This window comes from Gekko japonicus, unplaced genomic scaffold (genome assembly GCF_001447785.1).
Source record: "Gekko japonicus isolate JY-2015 unplaced genomic scaffold, Gekko_japonicus_V1.1 scaffold80, whole genome shotgun sequence".
In the NCBI taxonomy this organism is placed as follows: Eukaryota; Metazoa; Chordata; class Lepidosauria; order Squamata; family Gekkonidae; genus Gekko; species Gekko japonicus.
Window position 1 is genome coordinate 1,432,962 of NW_015168047.1, and position 12,735 is coordinate 1,445,696.

The 12,735-nt window shown below is 44.6% G+C and overlaps 1 protein-coding gene across 1 annotated transcript in view; it reads right to left on the reverse strand.

Moving 5' to 3' along the window:
- The window catches only part of KIAA1217 (KIAA1217 ortholog), a 144,175-nt gene that overhangs the window by 35,057 nt on the left and 96,383 nt on the right, over positions 1-12,735 (reverse strand). Inside the window, 1 exon segment of the mRNA XM_015414301.1 lies at positions 8,254-8,303. Within this exon segment, the coding sequence (XP_015269787.1) occupies positions 8,254-8,303 (50 nt within the window).

Sequence of the window (12,735 nt, forward strand, 5' to 3'; positions counted from 1 at the left end):
ATTCAGGTCCATGGAATGTGGTGGAGGGGATGGCATCAGTCACAGTGACTCAGTGCTCATTTAGGAGAACTTGCTTGGTGCTCCCGATTAACAAGGGACTCAAAGGGCCAGTTTATACTCATGCACAGTATGTTGACAATACTAGTTCAGTACAATTAAATTAAATTAAATCAGAAGAGTTTTCGGCTAAACATTAGGAAAAACTTCCTGACAGCTAGAGCGGTTCCTCAGTGGTTCAGGCTTCCTTTGGAGGTGGTGGGCTCTCCTTCTTTGGAGGTTTTCAAACAGAGGCTGGATGGCCATCTGACAGCACTGCGGATTCTGTGAACTTAGACAGATCATGAGAGGGAGGGAGGGCAGGAAGGGTTGCCTCAGTGCTTAGTTCTTGTGGCCCTTTCTTATACGCCCAGGAAAATGCTGATTGCCACTTTGGGGTCAGGAAACAATTTTTCAACCGGCCAGTTTGGCTGGAGATCCCGGAGGTTTTTTGTCATCTTCTGAGCATGGAACAGAGGTCACTGGAGGCGGGGTGGGGGGAGGGATTTGTGAATTTCCTGCATTGTGCAGGGCATTGGACTAGATGACCTGGAGGTCCTTTGCAACTCTATGATTCTGTGATCAGTGATGCTTCGAAATTCTAGTATATCATGATCTATTTTCAATAATAATAATGATGATGATGCACAATTTTACAAACCTCTGTAATGTCCCCTCTATCATGTCTACTTTTGTCTAAACCAAAAAGCTGCAAAATTTCCTTCCACCCCCCTACATTGAATCAGTTAGTTCATGCATGTGCATTTACATCCACGAGCACTACAGACAACAAAGATTATAGATTTAACTGTTAAGTGTCCAAGGGAGGGGGGCAGAACTCTGAAGACTCACAAACTAAGTAACTTACAGCAAAAACAGGGACAATGATTTCCTAGGGACAGATTTCAAAAAGTCAGGATTGTCCCTGGAAAATCAGAACAGGAATGTATCAGGTTAGCTTTAAAATAAGATGGATGCTCATTGTTCCTTGAATATTCTACAAAGGCTATAACACGATTTAATTTTGCCAATGGTTAGCTATCACCGGCCTCCCAAATAAACTTATTTAATGTACATTTGATGTCTTTTTGTGAAGTAACTGGACAGATGCAAGAAAGGAGTAATGGCACCATTAAACAGCAGTAATTGCTTTTCACTGGCAGACAGAAATAGGAAAGGAGAATCAGAAACATCAGAATGATCTGAATTCCTGCGCCATTAATGATATGGGATCTAGTTCAGATGGCTCATGGTTCCGATTTTGTCAGGACTGCTCAGAAAAAATCATATCCCTACATGAAGAACTATCAGTATTGGGATACAGAAATAGTTTAAACTTCAAATAACACATAAATCATATATGCAGAGGCTGGATTGCTTAGAAACATACTCAGATATACCTTTTAAACTACACTAAAACAAGCTCACAGTTTAGGATTGGCTGGAAGTCTGCTACTTGCTCACAGTCATACTGTGAACATCAGAACATAAGATAAGCCAATGTTCAGGGCTGGCACGAGGTGTTTCTGCGCCCTAGGCAAGGCTGCCTTGTGGCACCCCCCTTGTGGATGCCTAGTTCGCCTGGCAGGTGAGCCGGCCCTGCCAATGTTGTATCAGGCCAATGGGCCATCCAGTTCCAACACTGTCACGCAGTGGCAAAAACTACCAGGTGCCATCAGGAGTGGAACCAAGACACTAGAAGCCCTCCCACTGTTGCCACCCCCCCAAGCACCAAGAATATAGAGCATCACTTGCCCCAGACTGAGAGTTCCTATCTATACCTTATGGCTAATAGCCACTGATGGACCTCTGCTCCAAATGTTTATCCAATTCCCTCTCGAAGCCATTCATGCTTGTAGCTGCCACCACCTCCTGTGGCAGTGAATTCCAAGTGAGTGAAGTACTTCCTTTTATCCATTCTAACCTGAGTGCTCAGCAATTTCATTGAGTGCCCACAAGTTCTTGTATTGTGAGAAAGGGAGAAAAGTACTTATTTCTCGACCTGCTCTATCCCATGCATAAACCTGTAAACCTCAATCATGTCACACCTCAGTCATCATTTCTCCAAGTTAAAGAGCCCCAAGCGTTTTAACCTTTCTTCATAGGGAAAGTGTTCCAACCCTTTTATCATTCTAGTTGCCCTTTTTTGCATTTTTCCAATGCTATCATAGCCTTTCTGAGGTGTGGTGACCAAAACTGCACACAGCATTCCAAATGAGGTCACACCATTGATTTATACAGGGACATTATGATACAGGCTGATTTATTTTCAATTCCCTTCCTAATAATCCCCAGCATAGCGTTGGCCTTTTCTATTGCAGTCGCACATTGTCTTGACATTTTCAGTGAGTTATCTACTATGACTCCAAGATCTCTCTCTTGGTCAGTCTCTGACAGTTTATAGTTAGGATTTTTGGCCCCAATGTGCATCACTTTGCACTTGGCCACACTGATTTGCCACAGTGATGCCCACTTGCCTGTCCTTGACAGATCCCTGTGGAGTGCCTCACAATCCTGGTTTTCACCACCCTGAACAATTTTGTGTCATCTGCAAATTTAGCCACTCCTTACTCCCAACTACAAATCATTAATGAACATGTTAAAAAGCATCAGACCCTGTGGTACCCTACTGCTTAGCACCCTTCACTGTGAAAATTGTCCATTTATACTCTTTCTGTGTTTCCTATTAATTAGCCAGTTTTTATCCACAAGAGGACTTGTCCTTTTATCCCATGACTATTAAGCTTACCTGGAGCCTTTGATAAGGAACTTTATCAAAAGCTTTCTGTAAGTCAAGGTAGACAACATCTATTGTGGAACAGCACATTCAAAAATACATACTCTGCTCTGAAACTGAGAAGTACTAGTAGCCAGGGCTATTTTTGGGCAGGAACGCACAGGAACGGAATTCTGGCTGGCTCCCAGGTTGGCCACGCCCAGCAGGAACTCATTAGCATAATAGGCCACAACCAACAGCAGAAACTCATTAGGATTGGCTACATTAGGGGTGTGTGGCCTAACATGCAAAGGAGTTCCTGCTACAAAAAAAGGCCCTGGGTTTTGACAACAAACAAGGTAAACAGAATAACAAGCAAAAGGTGGGTGTGGCTGGATAACCACAGTTCTGGTAACATGGGGGTGTGTCCTAATGTGCTAATGAGATATGCTGTCAGGGGTGTGGCCCAATATGCTAATGAGTTCCTGCTGTTGGGTGTGGCCTATTATGCTAATGAGTTCCTGCTGGGATTTTTCTACAAAAAGAGCCCTGCTAGTAGCCATTTTTGCTAAGTGATCCTTAAGGTATATTTAGATGTCCTTTTAAGCCAACATTAATTTTTATGTTTTTGCTTCCAAATCGCATGTGACTTATGGCAACCTCATAGGGTTTTCAAGGTTAGGGAAATTCAGAGATGGTTTGGTTCATGGGTATCAGCTTAACATTAGCTTAAAGTAATGTCTGAATGCAACCTCAGAGGGGATCCCCTCTGTTTCCACCCTCTTATTTATTCTTACGAACGCAACAAATATGCCACTTCCATCTGGTAGCTGATGCTGAAGCTCTCATAGGCCCTGTGTCTGAATACCTAACCATAGCTAAATATTGGTGACAGACAAGGTTGTCCAGTCATAGTTGAACTATATTTGCAAACCACAGTCACATTTTTAAGGCAGCTTCCCCATCTCTCCAACCCATCTGCTTACAACAAAGTGGGCAAGCAGGTCATGCTGGAGCTTACACGTCCTGCAGGGCAGGGCATGCCTCAGCAAAGCTAAGCCAAGGCTTGACAGTACATTAGGGAAACTGTCTAGGGTTCAGGCAACAAACCAATTGTTATGCCTCATGCCTGTGCTGGGCATTTGACACTTGGAATGGGTCCTCCCTTCTTTTGCATAATTCTGTTGCAAAATCAACTTAATCTAAAAGGATGAAACCCTCATGCGAAGAGCATCCTGTTATTTTTCATCCCCTGCTTTCTGCCATGCTTTCCCTCCCATCCGCTACAATCAGCTACAATTTTCTGTTGCATGTGGCTGATTCCCAGTGGATAACACTAACGCCAGTTGCAACAGAGTCCCTCCTTGGCTGCTTCAGTCATGCTTCCATTTTGTAGGATGGGCATGCAGTTTAGCTATGCTCCCTAATTTAAAAAAGAAACACACAAACACTCACATAAAACTTAACATAGAACAGGACGGTGATAAACAGATTTATTTTTTACTGACCCCCCATGCAGTGGCCTTGAAGTTTTTCACATCAGTGAGATCACAGACGGGCATGATACCAACACACCAAATCCTCCTGTTGCCTGCCTGTCGCTCAGCTGATGAGCTTCTGAAGGAAGCTCCCATTCAGAAAGGGGAAATGAGGGCAGGGGAAACATCCTGGCTTGTTCTCCTCTGGCTAAGTCACACGTTTCCAGCTGGCATCTGCTCGGGACTATGTTTCGAGGGTATAAAAAGATTCTGCATCATCTTCCCAGGGGAGAAATAAAGACGACGGCCTGGCAGATGCACATTCCTCCCCTGCCTACCACACCCGCCCATCCCTGCCAGCCTCCCAAAAACATCTCGTTCCAGGCAGCTCTGCACTGAGACCCAGCACTGCGGGGAAAGTGCGGGGAATACACGGCCTGTGCACAAGTACAACATTCACAAGCAAGCTGCAAAACAGCGTATGCTGGGGAACGGGATGCTTCACAGAGCACCAAAGTTAAGCCGGTTCTCTTCATGCTCAAGTGGTGGCCAGGAAATAATCTTTTTGAGCAAATAAGAGTCAAATCTCAGGGCTACAGCGAGTACGCACATGCCTCTTGGCACACTTAAAAGCTCCACTTGCATTTCTGGAGGATGCCCCTATCCCCGCACAAAACACACTGGCAACTGGGATGTATTTTTCTGAAATAGTTCAAGAAAAATTGTTTGTCTCTCTGTTTACTTGAAAATCGATAAATATATTATAAAAAAAAGAAAAGAAACTTCAGCCTTTCACATAGGTCTGGAAAAGCAGTACTATCCATCAAAAAGCCAAACATGCTGGAGGGACTGTGGTTTCCTGTTTATTACAGACACTCAGACTCCACACACCCTGTTGCCTTCGAGGGGTCGGCCTGCAATGGCCAGTTTTCATGAGAGCTCTCACCAAAAATAGCCCACAGAGTGGGGGCAGTCTGCACCTCACCCCAAGATCAACCGCTCATCATCTCTGCTCTGTGCTCACCTTCCTGCTTTTATTCACACTCAAGTTGGCACCACACTAAAGAGGAGCAAGCCTTCCCAGGATCAACCAGAACACATTTTATGCTGCACGAGTCTTACCCATCTTTCATGTTTGGAGCCTTGTTTATCAGATGGAAAACCAAATTTTGTAAGCTGATTTTGCGCAAATAAACAAATCTACCCATCCACTTGGCTATTTTTTTTACCAGTATACACTTTGCCATTCTCTCTCTCTCTCTCTTGAAAGAGGGAAATGACACTCTATGTAAAAGCTATTGATACATTCTCTCCTTGGTGCGTTGCTATGCAAAGGGATCCCTGTGGAGATCAGTACAGATCTTTAACTTTCCCAACAGCCCTGGGCCTGGTAGTATGCAATTATGAGTGCACTGAACCATGCGCAGCTATTAGCTATAATGACAAGTTTGTGCGTGGCTCCCATACAACACCGAGAACCTGGTCTGTGCACACTCTAAGAATAGCAAGTTATGATAACAAGTCAAGACAGCAAGTCAATATTCCTGTACCAGTAGAAGTGAAGACAGCAAGTCAATATTCCAAAATTCAACAGGTAAGTATAACAAATCAGTCAGTATAACACAAATCAGTGTAGCAATTCAACAGGTAAATCTGGTATACAACAGGTCTGTATAACACAGGTAAGTGTAATATACAACAGATCTAAATACCTGTTGTATACCAGATTTACCTGTTGAATTGCTACACTGATTTGTGTTATACTGACTGATTTGTTATGCTTACCTGTTGAATTTTGGAATACTGACTTGCTGTCTCAACTTGTTATCATAACTTGCTATTCTTTGAGATAAAAGGTTATTTTTGTCTGTTAGCGTCTTATTCCCAGCTTTCTTTCCCCCTTACGGCTGATGCTGGGAAGTCTTTTTGTGTGCATTCTGTGCACACTCTATGCACAATGCGCTAGATGGCTGGACTGCTGCACAAGAGCCATGGATGGGCCTTCCATTTTTGGTAATGGCCAGGAACGATGCAGTGTTATGGGGAGCCTAGTCCCTGACAATTGCACCCTTTCTTTTCGCTAGGCCACCTGAAGTTTCCAGGGTTCTGGCCTCAGAAGACAGAGCCTTGATCTAGCTGTTAATTCCTAGATGTCCAAAGCACACAACTCAAGAAGCAACTCTCCTACCTGCTCTAGGCTATCCCTATCCCTTGAAGACTCGTCTGTTCGTTCCTCATAAATATCCTAAGGAAACATCCCTTTTAAATTATCTATAGATTGATAAGTGACCCCCCTCCCCAAATCCCCCAAGTTGCTAGAAGTCCAGGGACAATATCTACAGAAATTAGCCTCCTCGGAGTGAGAGAACCTGACTGGTAGCTTTGTACAATCTGCTCATTTAAAAACATACAAACCAAACCTATTGGCAGCAAGCAGACTCCTAAAAATAGGCAGTACAGCCACTAATCATGGTTCGGCTTGCCAAAGAGCAATTGTCCAGGAAAGTGGCTTCAGTTCTGGCAAACTCCAGCTGAAGGACTCTCAGCTCATCCCCTCTCCATCCGGATTTTAACTGCGAAACCCTTTCTCCTGCTGCCTCCCTCTGTCTTCCCCATTTTCTGCTGGATAAATCTGTCAGGCCATGACTTAGATGGCCCAGGCTTGCCCAGCCTCACAGATCATGGAAGCTAAGCTGGGTGGGTCCTGGATGGGAGACCACCAAGAGAGTTGGCAAACCACCTCCCTCTTCTTCCATTGCCTCGACAACGCTATGGGGTCACCGTAAGTCGGCCGTGACTTGACGGCACTTTACACACACACACACGCGCGCACAAATCTGTCAAAGGACACTGGACCTTTTTGTTAAGTCCCTGATCTCCTTCCCTTCAAGGCTGTTACGTAAAACCATGTAGAAAAGTCTGTTTCTGCTAACCAAGACTGCCAAACTCATCGCACCTCACAGAAAAACAAGGTCTTTTCAGACATTATGTCCACACATACTGGGAGTCTGGCAATCACACACAGAGTCCACCAGATATGAATGGTTGCCATATTATTTTGTCAGGGGCAACACATAGGTATTTTCATGTGGGCTACCCGGCAATGATCTACCTGGCCGGGCAGGGCTTGCCCCTGTACCCAGCAGCAAGACTCATTTGGGCGCAGGAGGGAGGAGCCAGGGCAGCCTCAACAGCAGGGCAGCTTTGGCAGTCTGCTACAGGGAGTCTCAGAAACCAAGGAGGCAATGGGTAAACCATGGCTCTGTGGGCCTTGGGTGGCTTAAGGCAGGGTGTGGCTATGGAGAGAAGGAGCTGGCTAAAGAGGAGGGAATAGAGGAGGGCGGAGCTTAGCACAAGGCCCAGGTATAGGGCTGGGGCTACAAAGAAAGAAGAAGGGGGAAAGGGGAAGAGGCTGGCTGGAGGTAGAGAGGACTGGAGCTGAGGCAGAAGGGAAGCCAAGCTAGCCAGGAGAAGGAGGAGGAGGAGGAGGAGGATGAAGAAGCCAGAGAGAGGGAGAGAAATTGGCTTGGAGAGGTTCCTAGGCAAAGAGGCAGGCGACAGAGTTGTGGCTTTTCTCCCTCATAACGCATTGTAAGCTTGAGCTGGGTGAAGCTAACCATACCTTCAGGTACTTGGACTACTCCATTTCTAGTGAACAGCCTGTGTAAGAAAACAGTGACTGGGATGGTGCTTTGGACCTAAGGTGTGGTGGTTCCCTGCCTCCAGAGGATGCCACAGCGCAGAAAGCTTCTGTACGCACAGACTGACAACTGGATTCTTCAGGGTTGTTGCTCACATGTACTGAAGTCATAAGAGGCATGCAAAATATGCATATCTCCACTGTTCCGACAATGTGGGAACTGCTGTTGCGTGTACCAGGAGCTCTGAGGGTAATCCACACTCCTGATGTGCGTAGCTTCCAGGCTGCTGTTATGTGTGGACATAATGTCTGAAAATGGCTAGATATATGTAGGTGCGCACGCACACACAAACACACACACACTTAACCCCCCTAACTCTTACCTGACTTCTCAGTGCTGTTTTTACTGGACACAGTTTTCACTGTCTTCTCACTAAATTGAACAGGGAAAAAAAAATTAAGAGACTCATGCAAGTTGGACACACAGCTTACAACAATCAAGAAATATGCTTTCAAATCACAGCATTTAAAAATAGTTTATCTAAAAACAGGCTATTCTTTATGATTGTGATCAGTTAAGTTGTAGGACCTCTCTGTAAATACACGTTTAAACATGAATAAATTTCCACCACAAAACACAAGCATCTAATCACATTAACTGTAAGACCAGGAAGAAGGACATGGTGAAATCCCCATGTGTCGTATAGAATAGTCTGCTTTTCTTGATTTAAAATGAATCTATGTAGATGTCAATTACTAAGCCGTAATCCTGACCCAAAGGAAGTCGATGACAAGAATTTTCAGTGGCATCGCTGAGGTCAGGATTTTGCTCTCAGAGTTTGCTGGGGGGCTTTCCCCCTTGCACTGATTGAAGAAATAACGACAGAGAAACAGACTGAATGAATTCTTGGTTTTTACCTAGAAGCATCTTTGCTATTACTTGTATTTGGCCCTTTTAAAAGCGCAGACTGAACAAGGCCAGTTAAACTGGCTATCTGTTTCTCCATGGCTTGCATCCTCTCTCTGTAAGACAAGACAATTGTTTGTTAAAGCCAAATGTATTTACTGTAAATACTTGTTTTTTTTTCTTAGGGGAATAAAGATTGTGGGACCATGAAGATATCCTGAGATTGTTCAGTGCCTTCTGAGCACACATTTGCATGTCCTTTCTGGCCAAAGGCCAGCCATGCTCTTTCCCCCTTTTTTTAAACAAAAGGTATTTGACAGACATGGCATAGGGAACACGGTCTGGGATGGAAAAAAGAGGTTACAGCAACATTGCAATTTCACGAAGGCATACTTAAGATAATCAGCTAAAACCTGCTTTTTAAAAAAACAAACCCTGAAGGTAATTCTCTTCAGCAAATTTACACAAATTGAAACAACATTTATTTCAGCATAAATTTTTGTGAGTCACCACTCACTTCTTCAAAGGCACAAAGGGTACAACCCTTGAGACTAGTTCTTATATACAATAATCAGTCTATGGTTTTCCAGATACTCTCTTTTTGGCCTTCAGTGGGCCTTTTTAACTCTGGGCCAATTGACACCATTGGCTATGGTCTTCATGCAGACATCTGGTGCTCATATGTGTTGCATCTGATGAACAAAGTGGGCCAGTTTGGTGTAATGGTTAAGTATACAGACTCTAATCTGGGAGAACTGGGTTTGATTCCCCACTCCTCCACTTGCACCTGCTGGATGACCTTGGGCAAGCCATAGTTCTGGTCAGAGCTGTTCTTGAAAAACAGCAGTTTCTGTCAGAGCTCTCTCAGCCCCACCTACCTCACAGGGTGTTTGTTGTGGGGAAGGGAAGGGAAAGGAGTTTGTAAGCCACTCTGAGACTCCAAGTGAAGGGCAAGGTATAAATCCAAAATCCTTCTCCTCCTTCTCATGCATCCCAGGATGTGCATCTGCCATATCAAGGAAAATCTTGCCAGTGGTAATTATGTGCATACATGTTCTGCTAGACTGGAGATATGCCTGAGCAAGAAATGATCGCATAGACCCAGGCCTGCAAGACGTGTCTGGCAAAGCAGACTCTGGTCTATAAAAGCTTCTGCTACCCATAAATGTGTGAGGCTTCAAATTGCTGGTGGACTCCTGCTGTTACTTCACAGACTCATTAGCTCTAAGACTCTGGGCTGCCGCTATTTTTAGCCTCCTGCAAACCATAAGTTAAAAGGGTGTATTCCATTCCGAGAGTTCACTTTTTACCCAGGACCAAGATCTCCTGCATATTTTGCCATTGCAAGGGTATGGCATGGAAATGGCCATAAACCAGCAGAAAACACAAAGCTCTCTGACGAGGGCACACAGTATGGAAGTCAGCATAAGAAATCAGATGAGAAACCGACAGTTGGTGTGGTGTAATGGTTAGAGTACTGGACTGAGGTCTGGGAATCTCAGGTTCAAATCTCTGTATATATGACTATTAAGGGAGGAATAGGGGAAGGATTACCGTCAATGTCAGGGGATCAGGTCATAAACCCCCATTTATGATGCAGTTTGGCTGTCAGCCACACAGGCTTGCAACTGCATTTTCTCCCTTCCTTTTCCCTCCCATAGGAAACTGGTTGCTAAATCTTTCTTTCTGTGGTTGAAGTTCATCTCTCTGTTTCTCACTGCTGAACTGAGATCAGACAAGTAACCTCCAGGCCTCTCTTCCAACTGGTCTTCCCTCCTGCTGCGTTTTCTTGCTTCCTTTAGTGGAGTCTCTTTCTTCTCTTGCTATGATCCCATCTTTCTTCTTCAGTTCTTGCACACTGCATCACCTCCAACCCTCTGTTTCACCCAACAAAAGATCCACGTCTTTTATCTTGGCTGCACCTCCTAACTCTGATCCTGTTTTCTCTTCACTTCATGGGCTTTTCTCCCACACTGGTCGCTATGTGATGCTATCCCTCTATGGCTACCAAGACTTGATTTGGGCAGGATTCAAACCCGGGATCAGGGGATGGCAGGAATGGATTCAGCTTCTGCACCACCATCCAGTACTGGTCAAAGAAAGGAACTGCAATAAGACCTAATACTGTGTGTGTGTGTGGGGGGGGGAATAAAATTTTGGAGCCAAAGTGGGCCAGAGGACACCCAATGATCCTTAGAAAGGCTTTTGGATCTGGTTTTACTAGCTGATCTAACAACGAAAAACAAAGTAGATCCTCTATCACTGAGCCATGCCCCCCCCCATAAGCATTAACCAATTAGACAGAAGTTCAAACAAGTCCTACCATGCAACAGACACCACTTGGACAACTTGGACTAGTACCGATCTGTTTACAGCATGCACTCCTTCGATGGTTTAACAGCACAGCTGTTTAACTGTTTAATAAAATGCTTTATTCTGCAATAAAGCATTGTACTATAAAAAGAACACTCAAATTATGGCGCTTTAGCACTTGAGTAGGGGAGTGGAAGGAAACTGCTCTCACACACTGTGCCCCGGGGGCTTGTTTACTTGTTTCCAAGGGCTTGACATATCTTCTTTCGGGTGTGGCGGTCCCATTTATTTATTATTTGGAAGCAGTGATGTGGAGAGGAAAATTTTCTGATGCTGTATTTTCCCGTAGAAAAATTTCTTCCCCATATATGTAGATACAGTCTGTTTCTCCATAGTTGTCAGGGGCGGCTGTGCCGCAAATCAATCATGTTAGAGGGGCTAAATTTGGGATATGAAGCATGCACAAATCCCAGTACTTGCACATGTAGAGTATTTGCCTTCTTTTGCTAACATCATTAAATATTTCAATTATTTATTGCCTGATTCAAATTTCCCCAGGAAATAACATCACTATTTGGAAGTCACATCACCTCCCACTTCTACTCTTAAGACTACTCAAATCACTGGAATAGCAGCAGATGAAAAATGTCACCATCACCAGATATAAAATCAAATAAACCACAGATCAGGTCAACCAAACTAAAAACAGAGTAAAGCTATTAAAAGTGCTCAGCAGAAGCAGGTTGGAGGGAGAAGGAGCAGTCAAAATAAACTGTTTTTAAAAATGTTTGGAAATCAACTATGCCTGGAAGCTAAGAGAAAGGGGACCAGCTGCACTAGTGGCTGGGATTTCCACAAACTGGAAGCATAACCCGAAAAATCCCTGTCAAGAGTACCCAACAAGCTCAGATTTGACTAGTACATATTTTTGGAAATGACACCTGATCTCAGGTCTTGAGAGAGCCAGTTTGGTGTAGTGGTTAAGTGCGCGGACTCTAATCTGGGAGAACCAGGTTTGATTCCCTACTCCTCCTCTTGCTCCTGGCTGGATGACCTTGGGCAAGCCGTAGCTCTGGCACAGCTGTTCTTGAAAAAGAGCACTTTCTGTCAAGAGCTCTCTCAGCCCCACCTACCTCACAGGGTGCCTGTTGTGGGGAGGGGAAGGGAAAGGAGTTTGTAAGCCGCTCTGAGACTCCCTTGGGTAATGAAGGGCGGGGTATAAATCCAATCTCTTCTTCTCTTCTTCATATATGAACAGAGGTAGTCCTTCGTGTACTTTGAATCCAGTATTTTTAGGATTCTGAAGATCAAACACAGCACTATACTGAGCCCAGAAACAAAGTGAGAGCCATTGCAGGTGCTACGGCACTCATCGTATTTGTTCCTGTGTTACATGTTATGCCTTGGGATGGCACACGAGTCCTCTGGCATTTGTACCTGCTGCTGGTCATTTTCTGAGTCACATGCCAAGGACCTGGTCATGCCCTAAAGCCCTCTATAGACTCTGCCAGCACTGTCTCTCAAAATGCCTGCTCCTTTGTAAGCCCACTTTGAAGCCTGCCGCTCCAGGGCTCTGCCTTTGCAATCTTCTCCCCAGAGTCTCTCATTGCCTAAGTGATGTGTGTGAAGCCAAATTCGCCATCAT